This window comes from Battus philenor, unplaced genomic scaffold (assembly GCF_028537555.1).
Source record: "Battus philenor isolate CCGP_79_NKW_IND1 unplaced genomic scaffold, ilBatPhil1.0.hap1 SCAF_20, whole genome shotgun sequence".
NCBI lineage: Eukaryota > Metazoa > Arthropoda > Insecta > Lepidoptera > Papilionidae > Battus > Battus philenor.
Window position 1 is genome coordinate 12,484,330 of NW_027181683.1, and position 25,852 is coordinate 12,510,181.

General features: G+C 39.5%; 1 protein-coding gene across 1 annotated transcript in view; it reads left to right on the forward strand.

Moving 5' to 3' along the window:
• fra (frazzled) overlaps positions 1-20,816 on the forward strand; it is a 269,298-nt gene extending 248,482 nt beyond the window's left edge. Inside the window, exons 15-33 of the mRNA XM_068766169.1 lie at positions 221-418; positions 6,956-7,135; positions 7,666-7,786; positions 9,545-9,733; positions 10,018-10,220; positions 11,261-11,326; positions 11,695-11,839; positions 13,026-13,187; positions 14,153-14,365; positions 15,171-15,321; positions 15,499-15,614; positions 16,154-16,300; positions 18,120-18,233; positions 18,551-18,630; positions 18,744-18,846; positions 18,940-19,078; positions 19,474-19,658; positions 19,774-19,854; positions 20,626-20,816. Coding sequence (XP_068622270.1) covers positions 221-418; positions 6,956-7,135; positions 7,666-7,786; positions 9,545-9,733; positions 10,018-10,220; positions 11,261-11,326; positions 11,695-11,839; positions 13,026-13,187; positions 14,153-14,365; positions 15,171-15,321; positions 15,499-15,614; positions 16,154-16,300; positions 18,120-18,233; positions 18,551-18,630; positions 18,744-18,846; positions 18,940-19,078; positions 19,474-19,658; positions 19,774-19,854; positions 20,626-20,768 — 2,736 coding nt within the window. The 3' untranslated portion in view covers positions 20,769-20,816. The remainder of the gene's footprint in view (positions 1-220; positions 419-6,955; positions 7,136-7,665; positions 7,787-9,544; positions 9,734-10,017; positions 10,221-11,260; positions 11,327-11,694; positions 11,840-13,025; positions 13,188-14,152; positions 14,366-15,170; positions 15,322-15,498; positions 15,615-16,153; positions 16,301-18,119; positions 18,234-18,550; positions 18,631-18,743; positions 18,847-18,939; positions 19,079-19,473; positions 19,659-19,773; positions 19,855-20,625) is intronic.
• Positions 20,817-25,852: the final 5,036 nt, after the last annotated feature.

Here is a 25,852-nt window from a genome sequence, read left to right on the forward strand (position 1 = left end):
GGGTATGTAAATAAATGCAATAAGAATGATAGAAAATGTGAAGGAAGAAAAGAGATAGAACGCCAGATATTGTGACGGATGGAAAAAGAAAAATAAATAAAACTGTACTGAAAAGCTTGGTTAAATTAAAGTCCTTCCCAGAAGATTATAGGGGAACGAGAACTCCCCAAAAAGGGGGACCTTAAAAAATTATTTACATTTATAATGATATTTGTAACAGGAGGAGACTGGTCGCGAGCAGACTCAGTGGGCGGAAGGCACCTCAGTGACGTTGAGCGGGCTGCGTGCGGCAGCTGCTTACCGTGTGCGCGTAGCTGCGGCCGGTGGCGCCCCGGCACCCGAACTGCGCGCGCGCACCCCGCAGGACGCACCGGCTGCACCGCCCGCGAACGTCACAGCCGTGTCCAGTAGTGCAACCGTCAGTATCAGACGCCACCTAAACACCACTACATACAGACACGATACACTGCCTCATACGCACTACCTCTTAGACACTGACTAATACACGTTGCCTCGTACACACTAACATTTACACACTACCTCATGTACATTATCTCATACACATTGGCTAATAAACACTGCCTCGTACACACTAACTCATACACTGCCTCACACATATTGCCTCGTACACACTGGCTAATGCCTCATATTCACTGCCTCGTATACACTGCCTCGTACACACTAACTCATACACAATACCTCATATACATTGTCTCATACACATTGGCTTATAAACACTGCCTAGTACACCACGGGCTGAGGTGTACTGCTACGTGGCGCGTCCCCAAGGTTGCGGATAGGGGAAAGCCCGAGAGTCGCAATTTGCGAAACAGGGTAGGGGTGAAATAAAATAGCCCTCGCGGACAAAACACAACCCGATGTCAGTGGTCTAGCGTGCCCAGGACTGGAAGGCGACAGGGAATGGTCGTCGCAAGCGCTCCCCTGAGGGTACCAGGTCCCACCTCAGGCGTACTTAAGTGGCCTTACTTCGGTAACCGGGGCTCTGCCGAAGCGGACTGTATATTTCCCTAGGTTCTCGTGGGAACAGCATGGATAAATTAATAAAAAAAACAAACGAAAATGAAAGTAATATGGAGCTGAAGAAGGCATTACAGCTCCACGAAAATACAATCACTGCCCTGGCGGAGTACATAAAGGGCAAATTAAACGTTCATGGAGAGATCCGCAAACATGTGGCCGCGCTAGGTACATCGTTTGCAAAGATCACCAGGGAAATTGGAAGCGTCGGAAAATCAAACGCCACCACATCCGTAGGAGAAGTGCAAACGTCACCGTCTCTATACAGATTGTATTCGGACACGACTGTAAAAGAAACCGAAGAAGAAAGCAAATCGGCAACACCGAAGAGCCGGAAAACGCGAAAAGTCAAAAGGACGGAACGCTCTTCACCCTTGGAGATCAGCCAGGCACCGAAACTGCGAAAAGCTAATACAACGGACTTAGCAGTTACGGTAAGGTCAGAGCTGAAGCCAAAGCCGCCACTTCCACACGATCACTCGGAGTGGAAAGAGGTAAAAAAGAAAAAGCAACCCAAGAAAAAAGTAGTAACGCGTCCGAGTGCTCTTATCATTCGCCCAAGCCAGAAGGATCAGTACGCCGAGATCCTTAAGCGGGTCAAAAAAGATGCTTCCGCGGATCATATAGGCAAATGTGTTGATAAAATTAGAAGGACGGCTACGGGCGATATGCTTCTTATCCTAGCGAAAAATCAAAAAGATAAAACGCAGGAGATAAGAAACACCATTTCCACAGTTCTTGGAAAAGATGCTACGGTAGTATGCAAAGTACCTGAACAGGAATTAGAGATTAAGGACCTAGACGAAACCACGACGGTGCCTGAAATCGTAGAAGCCCTACAGAAAATAACTGGCGGAGGAAGCCATATTTCTGAACACTGCGTCAAGTCCCTTCGCAAAGCATACGGAGGAACACTTACGGCTTCTATTAGAGTAGCAGCAGAATTGGCCAGAACCTTAACAGAGCGGCAAAACATCAAGATAGGTTGGGTCAATTGTAGAATAAGAGCTACTCAAAGGCCTATAAAATGCTTCAGGTGCTGGCACTATGGTCATGTTGCAAACAAATGCAGCAACAAACATGACAGATCGAAGAGCTGCATCAAATGTGGGGAAATAGGCCACAAAGCCAAAGAGTGCGGTAAGGAAGCCCGATGTGTCCTCTGTGTTGACATTGGGAATTCCGAAGACTGTGCTCACATTGCAGGATGTGGTCATTGCCCTGTATTTAAAAAAGCACTTCAGATGTTAAGACAGCCTCAAAAATGATCAAGGTACTACAAATTAATCTTAATCATTGTGAGGTTGCCCAAGACCTACTCATGCAGACTGTACGGGAGCTAAAATTAGACATAGTACTAATTTCGGAACCCTATAAGCACATCAGTGGCCTAAACTGGATCACCGATAAGGAAGGAAAAGCTGTCATCTGGGCATGTGGCACTAAACCTCTCCAGGGTAATCAAAATAATTGTTCTGGATTTGTAAGAGCCAAATTTAATGGAGTACATTTCTACAGTTGCTATGCACCACCTAGCCTAACACACGATGAGTTCGTCCGGTTCCTGGCCAAATTAGTGGAGGATGCCCGAATGTACTCCCCGGTAGCTATAGCTGGAGATTTTAACGCTTGGGCAGTGGACTGGGGTAGTAAAGCTACTAACACTAGAGGTTGCCAGCTTCTGGAAGCGATGTCACTGTTGGACGTCGCCTTACTTAATACAGGCGATAAACCCACGTTCACAAGAGGCGAGGCGAGCTCAATTGTGGATCTCACTTTCGTCAGCAGTACACTGGCAAGAGGAAATAACAGTTGGGAGATCTCGGATACTTACACCGCTAGCGACCACTGTGCCATATACTGGGAGGTATCATGTAAGCCAAATACAAATAGAGTACCACACACAAGAACTGGCTCAGTGGGTTGGAGGACTAGCATGTATGATCCCGGCCTGTTCAAGATAGCACTCGAGGATCGACCACTGCTTTCCAAAAGTGCCAGTGAAAAGGCGGCTGAAATCATAAGGAGGCTGACCGAGGCCTGCGATGCAACAATGCCAAGGCGACGCAACAACAACCGAACCCCACCGGTGTACTGGTGGAATGATAACATTGCTGAGCTTAGGAAAATATGTGTTAAGGCGCGTAGAACCTCCCAACGGGCTCGGAAAACACCACAATTCGAGCAGCTCTACGACAAATATAAGGAAGCGCGATTAAAATTAAATAAATCCATTAAAGAGAGCAAGAGAAACGCGTGGAAAATATTGTTGGAAGAGGTTGAAAAGAATCCATGGGGCAAGCCGTACCAGGTTGTAGTTAAACAACTGAGACATGAGAATACAACGCCCACTTGTCCTATTCTACTAGGAAGAATTGTCAGAGCTCTGTTCCCCATGCAACCAAAATCCTCCTTTCAACTAGGGATTGTGGATCCGAATGAAATCCCCCCTATTACCGAGAAGGAGCTAATGGTAGCATGCGGTAGGGTTGGAAACAACAAAGCTCCGGGACCGGATGGGATCCCCAACGTAGCTCTTAAGCAAGCTATTGTAGCAACACCAGGAGTCTTCTTGGAGGCCTACAATAGCTGCTTACTGGAAGGCACCTTTCCTACCGCGTGGAAACGACAGAGACTGGTACTTCTCCCTAAAGGTAAGAAGCCACCAGACGAGCCATCGTCATACCGGCCCCTCTGTATGCTGGATACTGCGGGGAAAATACTAGAACGTATTATCCACAGCAGGATCGAAGCAGCAGTTGAACCCCACCTAGCTAACTCACAGTATGGGTTCAGAAAAGGCCGGTCTACGCTAGACGCTATAGAGCAAGTAGTCAATATAGCAAAACTAGCAGTGTCTGGGAAAAGATGGAAGAGAGGCTCGATAAAATACTGCCTGGTTGCCACCTTGGACATTAAAAACGCCTTTAACTCAGCAAAATGGGAGGTCATCATGGGGGCACTTAGCTCACTGAATGTACCTCTATACCTACGTAAAATAGTCGCTAGTTACTTCTCTGATAGGGTCCTCATATACACTACGGAAATCGGGACGGAGGAGTACAAAGTCACCGGAGGCGTCCCACAGGGGTCAGTACTAGGGCCACTTTTGTGGAACGCTATGTACGATGGACTCCTAAAGAAACATCTACCCAGCGAAACTAAACTTGTCGCATTCGCTGATGATCTAGCAGTCGTTATAGTAGCGAAACACGTGGAGGAAGTGAAGTGGGCATTTGAAAGATCCTTCCAAGTAATCACCCTGTGGATGAGGTCAGTCGGACTAGAACTGGCTGAGCAGAAGACGGAAGCAGTGCTCATTACTGGCAGGAGAGTTGCGGAGACCATCACACTCAATGTCGGCAGCTGTGAAATCGCAACTCAACCAGCTATACGGTACCTAGGAGTAATGATCGACCATAGGCTAAACTTTAAAGATCAGGCTGAGAGAGCAGCAGCGAAAGCGTCTCTGGTGACAGCTAAACTCTGCCGACTCATGCCTAATGTCGGAGGTCCCAAGCAAAACAGAAGGAAGTTATTAGCGTCGGTGACTACGTCAGTGCTTATGTACGGAGTACCCATATGGTCCGACGCACTGAGCAAACAGGAGTCCCGACGGAAAATCGCCTCTGTTTATAGAGTCAGCACTCTACGGGTAGCTAGCGCCTTTCGTACAGTATCGGAGGATGCAGCATGCGTGATAGCAGGTATGGTTCCTGTTGCGCTTCTTGCAGACGAAAGAACTGATCTGTACCGTAGCAAAAAAAGCAAATCAGACCCAACTTCAGCTGAACTTGGAATTCGGGGAAGACTGAAAAGCTTGCAACAGTGGCAATCGTCCTGGGATAAGTCGACGAAAGGAAAATGGACGCGTAAGCTTATACCAAACCTAGAGTCATGGGTGAACCGAGATCATGGAGAGTTGAACTACTACCTGACTCAGATGATATCCGGCCACGGCTGTTACCGAGCGTATCTCCATAGGTTCAAATACGAAGATTCCCCTGACTGTCCTAATTGTGTCGGAATGATTGAAGATGCAGAGCATGTCTTTTTCGTCTGCCCCCGATTTAACGAAGCCAGGAGGTCTTGGGAAGAAGGTGTAGGATGCAAAATCTATCCTGAAACTCTGATAGCTACAATGCTATCCTCGCCTTCGGCCTGGGAACTTACGAGCGCGTACTGTACGACGGTGCTAAAGGAGTTGCGTAAAATAGAGCAAGAGCGGAGGAAGTTGGCCTGAACAGCCACTCTATCAGAGAAAGCTGCGGCTAAATCCCCCCCGCGAAGTAATGCCTAACGGCCATGCCGTGGGGACCAGGGATACCGAAGAGAGAGGATTGTTTTTAGTCGGTATTGATCTAGATCGAGTCCGACATACGGGGCACCAACATCAGGCCCTATGATACGTAAAGCTATTTTTAAACCTCTATAAAAAAAAAAAAAAAAAAAAAAAAAAAACACTGCCTAGTACACACTAACTCATACATACTGCCTCATACATATTGCCTCATACACACTTCCTTATATACATTGTCCCATACACACTAACTCGTACACACTGCCTCATACACACTGCCTCATACATATTGGCTCATATACACTGGCTAATAAACACTGCCTCGTATACACTGCCTCGTACACACTAACTCAAACACAATACCTCATATACATTATCTCATACACACCGGCTAATACACACTGTCTCGTGCACACTTACTAATACACACTGCGTTATACGCACTGCCTAATGTAAATCGCCCCAAGCGCACCCTATCATCTTCACACTCTTGTATATACCGCATTATTTACAATGCCTAACAAGCATCGACAAACACATACCTCACGCACACCATCAAATATTTTATATACACAGCCTTATATATACCGTATCTTACACTGTGTATATACACTCATACTTACACAATACATATAACATATAATAACATCAAACTTCCTTATATTCAACATCTTATACACGTCGCCTTCTATACAATGTCTTAAAGACATCGTAATAAACTCTCCGTAAGAATAGCGTGCTCTTGATATTTTTAAATTAATTTGCATTATATGAAGAAAAATCAAAATAACATTAAATATTCTATATTTTCATAGGCTTTTACAGTCACGTTCTTATGTTACAGTCAATCTACGTAAAATATAAGTGTTGACAAAATTACAGGAAGCTATCACCTGCTATATGTAAAGAATCGACTTAGATTAAAGGCTTTAAGCGATTGACTAAGTTCGGGATAGTCACGTCTGGGGCCGTTGTGTTATTTCATGATTGAGTAACCATGTTGTTTTTGGGTCCCTTGACTCGGCGACTCCATCTTAAAGTGTCAATACTCGTTTAGCATTCTGGTTTAATAGTGCCTGATAAGGACATATTAAGATATCGGATGTTTTCGGTATTCCTATATCTGGTTGAAATTTAAGATATATTCATATATATATTTAATGGAATACTTGTATAGACAGAATTACATGTACATCTGCGTGAATATTATAAAGGAAGTTACGTGGTCACGTCATCTGTCAACAAGACTAATTAAAGATAAAGATAAAACATAAAATTCATTTATTCAACATTGGAACTATGAACAGAATTTATTGTTTAGTGGAATCAGGCGTTATTTTGCGGAAGTCCACCCTAAGTAAGAAAAGGACCAATATTCAGCCACTTCCGCACATGCAGTGGTAGTCGTGCAACAAAATGCACCGCTCGCCAGCCCCCTGATAAATTCGTATACGGCAAACTATGCGAATTACACAACTGCCACCGTCAAATCACTCAACACGTGTTTTACCCCTCCACGGGGTATCTTCAGGAGTTATGTTACACCGATTAGTGCCAAACATATAGGCTAAATATTGGTCCTTTTCTTACTTTTTCTTATATATATTATGTTCTTAGTCGATCCTGGTGCGTTGGGAGGCGCCACCGGCGCGTACTCACCGCGGCCCTCTCACCGGCTACAAGGTGCGGTATCGCGCCGGACCGCCCTCCTCCCGCCGTCGTGCAGAGTCCCTCACCACCCCCGCGGACACCCGACGCGCTGAACTCCGCGATCTAGAAACTGGAACCGTATATCAAGTAAGCTCTCATCTTCATTCTTATATCGCTCCACTAGGCGTAGACAAAAGTTTCATCCATACGTTGTTGACATACCCAAAAGTCGAACTAAACGGTTTGACAGCTCGTTTTTGGTGAGAGTCGCCAAGATTTGGAACGACCTGCCTGGGTCTATTTTCCCTGATGCCTTGAACTTTGGAATCTTTAAGAGTAGAGTGAACAGGTTTCTTTTGGATGGGCGTGTACCACATTCGTCTTCATCTACACTTTCCATCAGGTGAGATGGAAGACAAACGCCTATTCTGTTACAACTATATCTTCTTAAAACCTAAAAACTAGGCTTTCAAAAATATATATTATTTACAGACAAAGTACAAGCTGATCTTGAACAAAAAAAATTGTATATTTTGTCGGCGTGAGTCTATTTAATTGCACGCGAGTGTATATTATTAATGTATATATGTTAATGTTTAAAAACGCATTATTCTAACATATATAGTCACATAAAGAATAGAGAGAGAGAAGGAATAAATATTTTTTTTTAATTTCAGGTACGAGTATGTGCTATCAATGCAAATGGTTCCGGTCCGTTCAGCGAATGGGTGACCGCTACAACACAGGCACGAGAACGGACCGAGGCCCGCGTTCCCGCCCCCCCACCGAAACTCACCAGTGAGTCACCGCCCAATCATTCACTCTATCACTCATTCGATCTCTTACTCATTCTCTCTTCAAAATTTACTTTTTGTCATTTAGTGTTTTAATCCTTTTCTTTTTTAAATCTTTTAAATAAAACTTCTTTAAAACATTTTATAATTTATAAAATACCATATTTATAAAATTTCATCATAATTAAGTTGTAATATGTGTATAAGTTGAAGTTATAAAATTGTAATTCAGTGTATATCATTTGTGTAAACATTATGTTTACATAAATATAATTTACGTTGTGGTAGCCTCTGAGGTGGAGATCGGCAAGCGAAGAATAGGTCGTCCGCCCACAATCCCCACGCTGGGCTCCTCTAACCAGCTCTATTAGATATATGTGGGGGAGGCATATGTCTCATAGCGGACTTTATATAGATAAAATGATGGTAAAGATAACTAAATATAATTATGTCTAAATATATAATTGTATGTATTGAAATAAATTATTATTCAGGTGCAACTGGTTTTTCATCATCTGTTATTTTGGACTCGTCGGTCGATTTTTCTTCGGTGTCGATATGACACTTATCTTTTTCTACCTTTATCTTTTTACAATTTAAAAAAAATTGGTCGTTTATAGATGTAACAGCTTTAAAGGGGTGAATATATATCTCATTTTCTGTCAATTAATGTGCAGTACCCGGCGATAAATATTGCACATCGACCTTTAGAAAGAGACAATCGACCAATCTCGGCTTCGTAGGGCACTATCTCTGTCCCGCACTACCTATGTCACATTTCGTCAGTCGTTGTTCAAGTGCGATAGAGTGCGGTCGCGTCAAATTATCAAAAGAAGCAAATGATACTTGTTGTAACAGCTCCTAATAGATACCGGACTGTTTGTATTTCATGCGACAGAGATAACGCTCTACGCAGCCGAAATTAGCTGATTGTCTCTTTCCAAGAGTCGATGTACAATGTTTATCGCTAGGTATTGTATAGTACATTCAAATGGTTTCAGGAGTGCGAAATAGCGTTTTCAATATTCCTATTACTATATATTAAAATTACTTATTGTTTACTATCTGTCTTTGGAGACCTTTTTCTGCCAGAAGCTATTGGTCTGTGACATTCCAATAGAAAAAATAAATTAATGTAACATATTTGAAAGTAATATATGCTGATGTCTACATATCATCGGAAATATACTTACAACAGATAAAAAATAAACTTCTGATAAAAGTGGATTCTTAAAGATTTTTACTTTGAGGATAAGTACTTGCAATCGTATTCCAGTATGACATAAAGGCTTTTATTATCTTATTCAAAAATCAAAGATAAGTCACTTGAGAGGACTTGGAGAGACCGTGGACAGAGGATGAATTAACCTATAACCAATCACCCAGCTTATATAATTCCTCTTCTTCAATGTGATTATTCACCAATATTCATTCCAAAAGGTAATAATATTCAGTTGATGTCATCATCATATACGTTATCGATTCCTGTAAACTGCCTTGGAATTTATGTTTCGCGTATATGGCTCTATGAACAATAGTTTAGTCATTTCGCCATGCCGGCATTTATAGTGTATCTTCGATTACCTCCGCTAGCGTTACATTGATATTTTATCAAAGTGTGCAGCTGACGAGTTTATTGATCGCTAGAGTGGATTCTCTATTGAAAACCCCCAGGACGGGACCTCGTTTCGTGTGGGTCGGTGTCTGTTGTCGGGCTACATTCAGTGTCAGTACTAAAAAGAGTTGGATACATTCTGTGCAGCGAGGGCGGGTCGTGACTGGATCTCCGTGTGGTGGGGCGGCGAAGGCGAGGCAGGGGGCGGGGGCGACGATGGGGGTGAGGGGGGCGCCCTGGTCCGCGGCTACTGGCTCGGGTGGGGGCTCGGAGTCCCGGACGAACGCTCGCACGAGCTACCAGCGCATCTGCGCTCCTACGTCATACGCAACCTCGGTCAGTCTGAACGAATATCGACGGGTAGCAACTTGTGGCATTTGGTGGCAGATTCGATGTACACGTCGGATGTGAACTTGAGGTTTTAATATAAAGAATACCTTAAAATTATTTCTTTCATTACTAATTAGACATTTTAAAATATTTTTCTAAACATCACCTTTAAAAATTAATATTTTTTTTATTATCTATTAGTCCTCATCAGTCATTTCTTCCACCATTCCAGCTATTTGTAAGCTATATCAATTAAGTTTGGAGAAATAAACCTTATTGCAATCCGACAGAGTCGAATTCTGAATACGTGATATCGCTGCGGGCTAGCAACGCGCTGGGACTAGGGCCGGCGGTGTACGCTACTGTCCGGACACGTCCGGCGCTGGCTCCGGACGACGAACCGGACGATGCGGAGGATCCGGACGATCCGGATGACGCAGACGATCCGGAAGACGATGAACAACCGCCGCTTATACCGCCTGTTGGACTTAAAGTATGACATTATTATATTTATCGCTGTTCACAAACATACTACCATTTTCCTTTTTTAACAATAAGATACCAAGGAACTAGTTTTTTGTATTTTGATTGTTTTAGGTATAATTATTTTTATGATTATTCTTCTTACTTAAAGGTCAGGTATAAAGGGCTATTTAAGGGGGTAAGTAGGCGCAAACCATGCTCTCAAAAATTGCAATAAAATTTAAAAAAATCAACGGACTAAAAAAATTGAATAATAAATTTATTAAATTTTTTTTTGATTACTTTTTATTTTCTTAATGTTTTGAACGCTAAAAATATATTAAACTGGAATTTATTCCTCATAACACAGTTGTAAGGTAAGGAGAGAGGGTACAAAATATATATATGCAACTTTCAAGAATTATTGTACCACCAAAGAAGAAATGACAAATACAATAATTCTTCTCATTTGTACTCACTTGTCCGAGTGGTGGCAGTCGTGCTCCGGTCAGTTCTGGTGCCCCTGCAGCCTCCACTTAGCGTCGTAAAGTCGAATGAAATACTTATATGTTATTAGTGTCATCATCACATCAGATGATGGACACCAACTACAAGGTCCAGGCCGTCTCCAAAGGTCATCACGGTCTTGCACTGCTCGTATAGAGACTTCTCGCATATTGTCAGCCCACCAAGTAGGGAACCTATCCATGCCGTGCCTTCATACTTCGATCGCCACCAGCCTGCTAAGTGGGGCTGCTATACCATATTCCCCATGAATGGTTCATGTAGTAATTAGTGTGCATAAAGAATGTAAACACTGGAGAAAAGAAATAAAAAGAAGGAAGTGAAAAAATTAATTCCAAAAATTGTAAGTTGCCTGTCTCCAAACCGGATAGCCAGTGAAAAAAAAAACACTACTACGCTCATTTCTAGGTAAAAGATTAAAAATTAAAATGTGAAGACGTTGCGAAAAGTTTTTAGTTAATATTAAAGCAGTGTAAATCAAAAACCAATCCAATATAATGTAAAATATAATGTTTCGATTTTTGTAATTTATTTTTAATTTTAAAGGTAATAATGCTGAGTGGAACAACGGCTGTGGTATATTGGACTGACCCCACACTACCTAAGGGACAGGTACGTATAAGGTTTGGTATACACTGGGATAATAAAATATATGAACCTGACAAACTCGATGAAGTAAGAAAAGGACTAATATTTAGCCACTTCCGCACATGCAGTAGTAGTTGTGCAACAAAGTGCACCGCCGTTAAATCACTCAACACGTGATTCACCCCTCCACGGGGCATCTTCAGGGGTTATGTTACAACGATTAGTGCCAAACACAGAGATGCAAGTAACGGTGGCAGTTGTGTAATTCGCATTGTTTGCCGCATGCGCATTTATCAGCGGGCGGTGCACTTTGTTGCACGACTACCAGTGCATGTGCGAAACTCGATGAAACTATACAATTCTATGTTTAAAAGTGACCGTTTTGTTTGCAGACGGCTACGGACGGCAGACGGTACGTGGTGCGGTGGTCGACCAGCGGCGGTCGTGTGCGGACATACAACGCTAGCGACCTCAACTGTATGCTCGACGATCTTAGACCCTTCACGACATACGAGTTCGCTGTTAAACTTATCAAAGGTAATTATAGTATCAAACACTTGCTCTTATAATTTTAGCAAATCGTCTTCATTTCAGGCGTGAAATCTTCGCTGGGATTATTCCCATAAATTTCCAATAGGTCTGTTGAAAGAGGCCTGTATCCTATTAGCCTATTCGGCATGCTGTGTTGCCTGCCCACTGCTGATCACTGATGATGTGTTGAGGCTGTATTATATTTGCTACTTTCATTCTTCCAACCTCGATTCTTTCTGGTTTGATCGGAATAAGTGAACGTCGTACAGCCGGAGTAATGATTTTTTTTATCTATAACTAGCTGATCCCGCAAACGTTGTTTTGCAAAAAAAAAATATTTTTAATTTTCAATTTAAAAATAAGGGTTGATCGTAGAGAGGTGAAAATTCAGGGTTGTATGTATTTTTGTATGTTGTATCACAAAAAAATAAAACAAAAAATTTCGTCAAAAAAATAAAAAATAAAATTTAAAGGTGAACAACCCTTATCACTTAGGGGTATGAAAAATAGATAGTAGCCGATTCTCAGACCTACTAAATACGCATATAAAATTTGGTAAAAATCGGTCAAGCCGTTTCAGAGGAGTTCAAGTTCGAACACCGTGACACGAGAATTTTATATATAAGATTATGATATTTATTCCACAGACATTAGCATCCGTGTATGTATCTGCTTTTACATTTAAGTTTAATATTTCAGATTTTTTTTGCTCACGTTTTTTTATGTTATAGATTTACTAAGTCTTTTATAGTTTTTTCATCTCTACTCAATATTGCCATTCTCAGGTTGTACGCCAGTATCTGTGAGATCGTTGCCGATTTTGCCACATCGAATCTTGCAATCGCATCTTGAATATCTATAATCTCGTTCTTGTAATACATGTTCAACGTGACATAATATTGCTACCACCGCATGTTGGATACTGCTATATAGCTGATGGGTGTCTGTTGTTCGACAAACAGTGATGAACGCCTCGCTCTTTAGACCCTGAGCCTCATGGATGGTGAGCGTCCTTGTACCTGTCTCTGTACCAAAGCCTTGGCTAATGAAAACTTGTTTATCGGCTTGGATGTGAGTTAGGTACAGGATGTTTCTTTGGTTCGAGATAGTATAGATACCCTTAGTGATAATATAGTAAATTACAGGGTGTTTGATTGCAGTTGTTAGTGTGGTTATTTTTCGATTTATTTAGGTGGTCGTGAGTCTGCGTGGTCGATGTTAGTGAGCAACACAACGCTGGAAGCAGCACCAGGGGCTGCTCCTCGGGATCTACGGGTGTCTCCCGCGGCGCCGCCAGCGAGGGCAGCAGACCTCACATGGGCGCCGCCCCTCAAGCCTAACGGACCCCTAACCGGTAAGCAAATCAGTACACTAAGCTTAAATATACATTCAAATCTAATTTTGAGTAAATTGGTTTCGTGTACAAGAAAATTTATAATAAAATCTCTACGGATAGCTTTTTCCAAAAAAAAAGAATAGGTACTGCCAAATAAAATTCACATATATAAAATATCTGAACTTGGAAAATCCTATAACCATTATCCTTCATAATGAAAATGACGGGAAAAGCTCTCTATTCAATAAACCAATATTTGAATGATGAGAATCCTTGGCAGTGATGTCGCCTGATTGTTTTGATTTCATTTAGGTCACATAAACTTTTTTTAAAACGTGTTGTTGTGGAGTTTCTTCCTGCTTCTTCTCCATAACTATAACACCTTGCAGAGTATTTCTGGTATATTAGGTCTCGTCCGTGTGATCGCTTATCTAATTTGTATGTGATGGGCTATCGATGTATTGATTGTATCTGTATATGTTTTATACTCATTAATTATTATTTTTAGTAATACTTACATATCATTCTTCTTCTTCTTCCTTCCCTTTTCCCTTTATTTGGGGTCGGGGCTCCTTATCAATTTGCGCCAGGCCACTCTATCCTGGGTTGTCCCTGCATCAAGTTGAAGGGTTTCCAGTTCCTTTCTGATATTAGACCACCACGTAGCTTTTGGACGCCCTCTCCCTCTTGGGAATTCTGGGAGGCTTAAGGCAGTTTTTACCACGTGGTTATCTGGTTTCCGTTGAATGTGGCCATACCATCGTAATCTTTTTTCCTATAATACTTACATATCATTATTATATTATATTTAAGATTTTTTTTTATCTCGCATGAATTTTTACCCTTTGTATGGTATCTATTTACCGTGTGAGAAATGAGTTGGGAGTATACAAGAGCAACGCCGTTCACCGCTTCCGAACCGGTCTGGTTCTTTCTGCAACACAAAAGCTTTAAAATGCTTTAATAACAATATGTTATCGCAGGTTACGTGATAATGTATGCAATCCAGCGGTCTGGTGCAGCTGGGGCGGCAGGTGCGCCCGAAGAGTGGACAGCTGTGGCCGTGCTCGGCGACCGCACACGGTCTCGCGTCGACAGATTACGACCCAGGACCACATATATATTCAAACTGCAGGCGCGAAACAGCAAAGGGTTAGGTCCTTTCAGCGCGCCCGTCGTCTACACCACTGCAATGGGTTAGTACGTGGTATTAATTAATGTAACATAAAAGTTTACAGCGATTAAAACTTGATTAGTTCTAAGTTAATTGATCTATAGCCTGAGATATATACTTGAACAAACAAGTACCACAAGGACCAATATTTAGCCACTTCCACACATGCAGTAGTCGTGCAACAAAGTGCAGTGCGCCCGCCAGCCCGCTGATAAATGCGTATGCGGCAAACAATGCGAATCACAAAACTGCCACCGTCAAATCACTCAACACGTGTTTCACCCCTTCACGGGGCATGTTCAGGAGTTATGTTACACCGATTAGTGCTAAACACAGAGTCACTAATCACTAAAGAGGCTTTTCTTATTTAGGATGGACCGCCGCAAGGTAACGCCTGATTCCATTAAATATTTGATATCTATTTGATATACGGAGAAAGGTGTGAACCTTTTCTCCGAAGACTTTTTAGCTGAATCGATATCTGAGTTGGGAGAAGACCTTTTTTGGACAGAAATGAGGGTAACGCAATTTTAAATTTGATTTGGTTGTCATTCGCGCGCCGTGAGACTTAAGCGGGCAATTTTGTGTATTGTTTAAACTTAGCCCATATTTTTACAGATTTTTATAAGTGTGAAAACAATATTCAACCATTAAAAACCGTCAGCCAATCAGAAGGCGAGAAGTATTGTAGAGCGCTGTCTCTTTCGCTCGAAGTAAATATAGTCGCTCTGGCGTGGGATTCCCCTCTTTCGTTCGATGCGCCGCTGACGTTTATAAAATATACATTCTTTGAGAATTGTGAGGTTAACTTTTGAGGATCTTTTCAGAGAGTGGGGAGGGAGGTGGGTTGGCGAGTGCAACGTCTGCATGGCTGTGGGCAAGCGCCGGCGGCGCGTGCGCAGTCCTGGCATTGGCTGCAGCTTTGGCCTTGTCTCTGTGCTGCAGGCGAAATACACCACCGCTTTCTCCCGATACCAGGTACCTAGGATATGTATACCATTTACTATTATATATTCTGAAAGTATCTCAGCTTCACGAGCGATGTGCTAAGCCTATTGTCACTTCAGACATTCAGAAAAAACTCAACTAAAATAGAATTTACAATAACTTTAAAAAATTTAATTATGTAACGATATCTTGGATCTTTTATTCCAGCACGTACCAGAAAGCATCCGCGTCTGCCGCGATCAAGCCCCCGGATCTGTGGATCCACCACGACCAGATGGAGCTCAAGCATATGGATAAAAGCCTCCACAGCTCCGCCAGTAAGAGTACGACCGAATTCAAATTCAAATTCAAAAATACTTTATTCAACATACCATGAATTACATGTCATATTGATTTCAAGTTGAATCTCCCATCGAGCTATATACCTCTAATTTAGGAATAGGCGAAATAAACTCTGCAGGTTTATACGGGGTGATTAAATATAGGTGCAAAAGTAAAAGGGATTAATATATAGCTAATTTATCAGCAATGAGTTTTGAAGCTTTTTCACCAATCACCCTGTATAAAGTGTTCACTCTCAAATAAGCTACAATATTTAATATACAATAATTAATTTTAATTTGCTATGTATATGTCTTGGATATGATATTAGAATTTTTAAAACGATTTTTCTTAATATACTATCATTATGTTGTTTATTATATATGAAACCATTGATTTTTTAATTTAATGTATTTTACTATTAATTGTCAGTAAATGAGCTATGTATACGCCTTTTAAAAGCTCTTATACCTATAACTAATCATCCTGTATATTGAAGCCTGCTACCAAAATTTACGTTATTACATTTTACGTTTGGCAGTATCCGCTGGCAGCGTGGACGGGCCAAACGCGCTGGTGTCGTCCACACTGACGCTTGGCCGAGCGCCCCCTGCCGAGTACGAACCCGCTCGCCATGCCCCCCCGCCTGCCTCCCTCGACCGCCGCCATTACGTGCCCACCTATGTCGGTGAGTGTAAAACCTCCTTTAAACAACAACAACAAGGTGAGTATATCTCCTGATCCTGTGAACATCTTCAGCACGGCTGAGAAATTGGTAAGTAGGGAACTTAACATTTATATGTACATTCATATTGTTATTATTCACATTTATGCTATAAACCAGTGTTTCCCAAAGTGGGACAGGATGATTAAAGGGAGACAATTCACAAGTGGACTTGAGACGAATTTAACCATATAATAGATTCAGGCGTTACTTTGCAGAAGTCCATCCTAAGTAAGAAAATGACAAATATTTAGCTACTTCCGCACATGCAGTAGTAGTCGTGCAATGAAGTGCACCGCCCGCCAGTCTGCTGATAAATGCGCATGCGGCAAACAATGCGAATTACAAAACTACCACCGTTAAATCACTCAACACTTGTTTCACCCCTCCACGGGGCCTCTCACTCGCACACTCGGTGTTTGGCACTAATTGGTGTAACATTACTCCTGAAGATGCCCCGTAGAGTTGTGTTATTCGCATTGTTTGCCTCATACGCATTTATCACCGGGCTGGCGAGCGATGCACTTTATTGCACGCCTACTGCTACATAGCGGAAGTAGATATATATTAGTCCTTTTCTTACGAATTTAACCCTTTCGTATTATTAAAAATAATATATCGAGAAGTGAGGTGAAGGATGAAAGGTGATGAAAAGAAGGAAACTAAAAAAATAAAGTATTTTGGAAGATCGAATGAATGTACTTAAGAAGACTCGGAGAGAAGTAAAGAAATAAAAAGAAGAATGTGAAATAATTAATTAAAAATTGCATGTCCCCTGTCGCTAAACGAGATAGGAGTGAACAAGTTGCCCCTAATAACGGGGACCAACTAAAAACAAAGTAAATGTTACATAGGGGGGCGTAAGAAATTTAGCCAGTAGCTACAAACCATTCTTTTTATAACGTACCAATTGTGTATGTTAGAAGAATGAAAAGAAAAAGCGAGTACATCTTGTCCCAAAGTGGACGCATAAAAGAATTGTAAAGATTATTTAATTATTATTATTTATATCTTTATATAAAAACTAAAGTCAGATTGAACTCTGTTATAAGACATTGTTTATCACAGTAGTTGTGATTATTTATTTACTCAAATTTTTAATGGAATCAGGGGTTACCTTGCGGAAGTCCATCCGAAGAAAAGGACCAATATTTAGCCACTTCCGCACATGCAGTGGTAGTCGTGCAACAAATGCACCGCCCGTCAGCCCGCTGATAAATGCGTATGCGGCAAACAACGCGAATCACACAACCGCCACCGCCAAATTACTCAACACGTGTTTCACCCCTCCACGAGGCATCTTCAGGAGTTATGTTACATCGATTAGTGCCAAACACAGAGAAACTCAAATTTTGATTTGGAAATTACGTCTAGTTTACTTATCAACAAAGCTTTTAAATTTCTAAAAAATTACCTAAGGAAGAATACTTGAGATAGGTTTTTTAAGGTCATTTGGCGATGAGTATATATAGTTTGGGAATCCCCGATTTAAAATCCTGTAGTCTATTTAATCTGTTCGACATCCATCTACACTATTCAAGTAAGCTTTGTATATTGTAACACAGAGCTCACTCAAAAACTAGTGTACTACTGATGCGGATATACAACAAAATTGGATTGAACCAAAATACAAAGGTAAGTTCATAGTTCAATCATTTGTATGTACTCCCCATTATTTCATTGTCAGCTTTTTGTTGCGTATTTATTTTGTGTACATTACTTTTATTTGCCAGTCGTTTTCGTTCATCCCCTATTTAGTTTCACTTTGTGCGTGCACAATTAGATTCGCGTCGGTCGCCATCTTGCGCGGGCAGCGGAAGTGACGACACCGCCATCTTGCGGGCATCGCCGGCTTCCGGCTCCAGTTGCAAACGTTGCGATCGCTGTGAATTTAGAAGTAAGTAAATGCAATGCCTTAGTATATTTATATACTTTGTACTCTTGATGTGTAGTTTTTTATTAAATATATAACTGTCTATCCTACATTCGTACTGTCGCCATTTTGTTTTCTTCCACTACGTTAGTTTTGTTATATCATAATTACAACATTAATTCACTAAAGGATGCAGTCTTTCAAGTTTCAGTCATTAAAGACATGTGTTTCACCTTCATCTTTATTTTACCATTATATATAATTAAAATATACGATCTATATATAGGAACCCAGACTTTGTATTTGCTATACAAAAATCTAAAACGAACTTTTAATTCCAGCAATGACGGGCGTGGGAGTAGGCGTGGGCGTGGGATGTGCAGCTACGTGCGAGAGGCGGCGGCATGGCTTGCCCGATCAGGTAAATTAAATACGATATTCAAAATTATTAGCTCGATTTTTTAATCTAGTATGGGTGGTAGTGCTTAGTTAAGATGATGTTATAGTAATGTATGCTTTATGTGGTTGGCGCAGAGTACACCTTTGCTGGCGGGCGTGGCGCCTCTGGGATCGCCGCAGTCTTCGCTCGCGTCGCTGCAACACGTACCACACCCTCCACATCCACCGCCCCCGCCCTGTAAGAAATAATTCAAACTTTATTTTTCACATCCAATATTGTTTATCGAATGATATTTGGTAACTAACTCGTTTAATGACTTGTTGCCCACAGGTGGGACGGGGGCATGCCCGCTGGGCGGCGCGTGTTCAGCGCCGAGTGGTGCAGGTAGCGCAGGCTCCGACGTGTACGCATGCGCGGCGAGGGAACGTGGACACTACGTCGCGTACGAGCCGCTGGGACACTACACGCAGTGAGTGTACACACTGTTACACTGTACAACTGTAGCATTGTACAGCTGTTACACTGTACATTTGTCACACCGTAAATCTTTAACACAATACATATGTAATACCCTAGATCTATAACACTACACACCTGTTATACCGACCATCTGTGACTCTGAACATCTGTAATCTCGAATATTTGTAATACCGACCATCTGTAATAACAGGCAGTTTTAATATAAGATGTCTGTAACACCGTATAACTTTACCATCACAAGTCTGTACTATCGATTTATTTTTAATTCGGCACCACTATAACAATAAGATTTTAGAAAGCACGTAGCAACTATAAGAGTAAAAAAAAAGATTATATGTGAATGAAGGATAGAAGACATGGAAAATTGTACAATTTTGTCTGCAGCCGTGATTCGCTTAGCAGTGACACGGGCACAGGCCCCCCGCCAGCAGTGGGGGGAATGAGCAGCATGGGCGGTGGCGGAGGAGGAGGCGGCTCTCTGCAGCGGAGGGCTGGCTGCAACGCCCCCTTGCACAGCTTTACTCTTTCAGCGGACGGCTCCGATCACTCCACGCCTTCGCATTCCAAAGGTAAAAACTACCACGTATATTCCTGACCATCTTAGATCTTCTTAAAAGAATAAAATTTAAAATTTGAAATAATCAGTAAGTAATGGATGAATCATTAAAGGTCCATTTTCAACAGCGGGAAGTGTGAGAGAGACGTCGCCATATAAAAAGAGTGCCAGTTCCTCTCCTGGACATCTGCCTAACAGACTGCAACTTGGTAAGTCAATGCCGTTTTGCTAGGACTCATATTCGTAATCATTCCCATTGTTGACACCGTAACAGTCAAATAATTAGTGAATGAAAGATTGGCTGAATGGAAAAATGTATTGATAAGTGAATGGAGACACAGGTGAATGATTGTCTGATATAATGAATGATATTATCGCTGAATAGGATGAGTAAATGATTAAGACTCTAAAATAAATATTGAGAGTAAACGAAATAGTAAATGCGTGGTTGAATAAATGGATGAATGCATGGATGGGTGATTGGGTAAAAGAGTGAATCAATATGACTAAATGATTGAAATTATCGATGAATAGGATGACTTATTAATTATGCACATGTAATTGAAAGTAAATGAAAAAGTAAAAGTATTATTGAATGAACGGAAAAATGCATTAATGAGTAATTGAGTGAAGGAGTGTATCAATGATTGAATGAATGAAATATTTGAAGAATAGGATTACTAAGTTATTGAAACTTGAGCGGATGAAATAGTAAGCACATGGTCGAATGAATGAATGTTTGCATGGATTAGTGATTGCGTAAAGGAATGAATCAATGAATGACTGAATGGATCAAATATTTGATGAATAGGATGACTTAATAATTTAGTCTCATTCTGTATACCCCGAAAGCGAATGAAAGGTTTTATTAAATAAATGCATGGTTAAATAATTGGTTAAAAACGCAATAAAATTCCCTTCATTTATTAAAATACTAATTTCTGATGTTTATCTTCATTTAATACTGCATCACGTTTTAGGCGGCGGCGTACCACACTGCTCCGAGGAACTGGAGCCTCTGACTCCGTCAAGGTCGACGGAACGTCTCCACCGCGAGATGCAGAACCTCGAGGGTCTGATGAAGGACTTGTCAGCCATCACCCAGCAGCAGTTTCATTGCTAGTGGTGGACTAATGGAGTTTTTGACGAAACAAACTTGTATAATTATTATTATTTCAAGTTGTTAAAGTGACACTAAGACATTATCTTTACTTCAAATTGTCTTTTAAAAATGATAACGTCTTATGGCGTAAATTAAATGGTTTCTATAAAAAGGCCTAGCTAAGAAGTTTCTAATATTAAATTGTACGCGTGGATCATTCAAAATTTTTAAAGAATCAATATAATAAAATAACTTCTAAACAAACATAAAACAAAAATATTACAACTTACAAAACCATTATTTAAACAACACAACTATTAAACCTGCTTTAAACAATGTGACAACTAAACAATCATCAAAAACAATAAAACTACTAAAGCATAAATAAAACAACACGAACTTTAATATATCACATCTAAAAACCACTATTTAAACAATACATTAAACAATGCTACTACTTCACATTCATCAAAACAATAAAACTACCACACAATCACAGAAACACTAAAACTACTAAACAATCATCAGAAATTATAAACTACTAAAGCATGAATAAAGCAACGCAAACTTTAATATACCACAACAAATAACACCACTATTTAAACAACACATTAAACAATGCTACTACTAAACATTCATCAAAACAATAAAACTACCGAACAATCATCATAAATAATAAAACTACTAATTTACACAAACTTTAAAAAATCACAGCTACCAAAACCGCTTTTTAAATAAAACGCTTACTAAAAACCTACATTAAACAATGCTACTTACTAAACAATCATCGAAAACAAAATAACTAAATTATAAGTAAAACAACACAACTTACAAATAAGCATTAATATTAATACCACTTATTGCTTATTGGATGTTATGGAATCTTTATCAAGTTATATTCACTTTACACATATATTTACGTAAAGCTGTATCATATCGCTATAAACGAGATTCCTAATTGTCAATTTACTTATCTGTTCAATGACAGCTATTTTTAAATATCTTCCAAATAGACAAGATTAAAAACTTTGCAATATGTAAAAAAATCTGTCTTTAAACATGTCTAGATCGGCACATCCCGATGAGTTTTCTACACCAGGATATCACAGATTTTTATTTTCATAGACCACATTCAAAATTTCTCTGGTTCCAATAGACCTCCTGAAGATATTGTTACTATATTTTCGAAACACGAAAAAAAATTGAAAATAAATCTGATGTAAATTAGATTTAATATTGAATATGCAAAGTTATAAATAACAGTCTCTAAAATATCTGCCCACATCAGTATTTTCTGTCTCTATCGTGTCTCGTATCTAAAATTGTTATGCCCCCCTATATAACATACATAATTATAAAAGCGAAAGGGTTAAATTCCTGTCGAGTCCACTTTCAAATTGCCCACTTTAAGAATCATATTGCTCCCTCGTATATAGTGGGCCCTGCGTTGGGAAACACTGGCCTTAATTAATAGGTGAAATCAAGATTACGAACTATAAATCACCATTTTTTTGACACGCCAACGTAAACCCCCGTCGAATTCCCGCGGTGATGATTACATGTCACATTTAAAAGAAAACTGGCATCAAATATAAAAACAAATCGTGATGAAGTTTAATTTCTTTCAACTATATTTTAAAAAATTGCCCCTTTAGTACGCCCCGTTCAACAATACTAACAATTATAATTCAAAATGCGCACTTAGGTAAATGTCACTAAAAAAAATGGCGCGAATTCAAAGTGACACCTGTCAAAATATGTCATCGAAATTCATATAAGTCTATCAATATTTAATTGACTTAACATAAAATGGAGATTCCCTCGCAAATACTATATTGTCACCGAGCAAAATAATTCCTAACCTAAAAACAACGAAAAAATAATTTTGATATTTTTAACGTATCAACTATGGACTTTTATTCTTTATATTAAGAATTTACTACCTTAATTCATACGGTATTAGGTATTTTTTACCTTGAACACTGCCCTTTATTTGCTCTAAACATTTATTGTATGATAACTGCGCAATTAATTGTTCATTTTGTGTGTAAATAAAAACTATTCTAGAATAAGTTTAAAATTTATATGCTGTAAGATCCGCTTGGAAATTATTGATATGTTTTTTATGTCCGCATGCAAATTTTACAGCAGCGGATCTAATGATTTTTGTGTACTTTTTATAATTTATTTACATTTCTTTTAATTACCTATATATTGCATATAGCTTTGTTGTATAATATAATTTTATATTATCTGTGCATTTATAATAATGAATTTTGAAAATAGAATCAATGATATTTATATCGTCTTTATAGATAGCTTTATTAAATTTATTATAAATAGTATTCAGCTTATTAATGTATATTGCCTAATTTTTTTTTAATTATTGCAAACACTTTTTAGGCGTTATATTTTAAAAAAACTAATTCAGATTATTAGGTAGGTGATTAGATTCGAAATAAACGGAACATTGAACTACTAACATACAATGTACATGACAAAGGATATACAAATAATTGTATATGAACGCAAACACAATACAAATGCAAAGATTTAGATGAAATATAAATTCGACTTAAAAAATAATTTTGTCTACCGATCTGGTTTTGGATATTTTGCACTAAAACATGTTTTTTTGCGGTCAAATTGTATTTTATTTTGCAGAATATACAATGATCGAATCGAATATTCAAAGGTTCTCATTAAAGGTTCGTCAATTTTTCATGTTCCGGGACCGAGTAAAAACATGTTTAAGTGTAATAAATCAACATCGAAAATTTTCATGTATATATATCCGCGGGCGCCGCGGATATATCTACGGCACGTGACGCGTATTTTATTTTTATTTCACTTTTTCGAATCGCGCTGCGAAATGAAACTTTTATACTGTCGCTTTTTAGTCTTCACTGATCCTTTTGTACGTGTAAATATTTTGTACCGTAACGCCTTAGTGTTAAGATTCAATTTTGTACACAGTGTTTTTTTTATATTGTATAATATATCCACTGTCAACCGCTATAAGATGCAACGATTGCGGCAGTGAAATTCGTTAATTATAATATATAATAATTAATGTATTTTTGATCCACGTTAAAGAGCCACTAAGATTTGAACAATTTTGTACCAGCAGTACCGCGACCAACGCAATTTGATACTTTTTAAGTCTCATGTAAATAATTACCATTTTAATATTTTTCTATTATTGTAATTTAAGTGGATATAGTCTCCTTGTAACGTGATACAGTACGTCACGTGGTCGATATCTTGTGTAAAATACACATTACTCCATGATACGTACCATTTACCCCCTTTTCTAATCTCTGCCCCTCCCCTTCCTTGTACCTATTCCAACCTCCTCCCTCCTGTCCCTAATTTTCCTCAACCTGCAACTCCTTTCCCCCCATTATCAGCGCACTTATTGGAATAGTTTAAAATTTAGATGCATTTATTACTCGATCTCTTATATTTCGCACTTTTAAATTACATTTTGAAATTAGTTTAAAATATTCTTTTTTTATGTGTGAAATTGTGATGCTGATATCTTTGTACTGTGACAAGGATACAAAGGATGTGTAGAATAACACGGTGAGGGTTCGTATGGGTGACGGTTACGAATGCAATCGAGTGACAATGCTACATCCTATATGTATATAGTTGTAGTTGAGATAACGTCCAATGTTTAACAGAAAAGATCAAAATTAGGAAAAAAAATATTTCAAAGTATCAAGACTATTTACGTATCAACAATTTTTACTCTTGTATGTCTAACCTCACTTCGGATCACAGGCGCTTTACATGGGATTTCTCCACGAGATCGAATCAGAAATGATTCATAAATGATAAGAAGCATCCAGGTCTGTCCAACAGATCGCCAAATTGAGGTAGCAGTGGGTAGTTCACAAAGCGAGATGGACAGATGACTGCTAGAACCTTAATATTCCAGAATGGAGACCACAAACTTAAAAAGTCGACGGAAGATGCAGATAGAATCTATAAGGGAGGCCATAGTATATGGACATATTAATTATGAAAAATAATATACAAATGGACACTGTAGATTATTTTTTGATAGAGAATCACTACTGCATCCAGTAACTAACTTTAAAAGCGTCTTCGGCTGCCTAAGTTCAAGCATGGATTCTTACTAAGGCCACAAAGCTAAGGCAAATGCTTCACTGACCTACCAGCCACAAGGGAGAGTATCACATCAGATTGACAATGGAACCCCAATCCTGATTCTATCGATTGTTGTGGTCGTTTTAAATCAAACTAAATAACGTAGGGTAGAAATGAATCTCGTCACAGTACAATGATGTCACTAGTGTTTTCTTAGTTGATAAGGAACTATTAGACTGATTTTTTGTATTGTATTGTTAATATCGTTTTATATGCTGATCGTCGATTGTGGGTGTAAGCGAGACGGAGAATATTGCTTATTCTTTCACATTGATTGATTTCATCTGTGATTGAAAGATGATTCAATTTTATATAGCTTGGTATACTAGAGTACTGGTTAAGATACTTGAGACTATATGTATGTCGAAACGTTGTAATCCAAGAAGATGCCGATAGATGGCGTTAGCAGTCGATTGCCTTGGGTTGTCTTTTGACCCAGGTAATCGTACAAAAAGGCATATCTTCAGGCATAATGAAAGTCCAGTAAAATAGAAAGAGCAGTCAGAACTGCCTAATGCTCACAACATAGGATCGATCTATTGCAATATTTTTAAAGTTGTAAATTCTGGCGTTATTTTGATTTAGAATCCATGAGAAGATTAAAGTTTTTTTTTAATGAATATGCTTGGATGCTGCAATTAAGAGAGCAACCGCATACAAGGTAACCAGACGCTGTGGGTTATTTGAAAGATCTTAACAGTGTCTAAACGCGAAGGTTCTTTAAGGAGTTTCGGGTCAGTGTCTGAACTCATTTACTGAACTAGCAGGTAGTTAAAATCTTTTCCATATATGCTCTATGAAGGCACTGGATGTTAGGGCTTCCGGCAAGATATATTAGCCTAAAAAAATAATAAAGTATTTATAGACTTGGCACAATCACATCGTAATTAAAATTTAGTACAACGCCATCTATCGGCACTAGTTAGTTC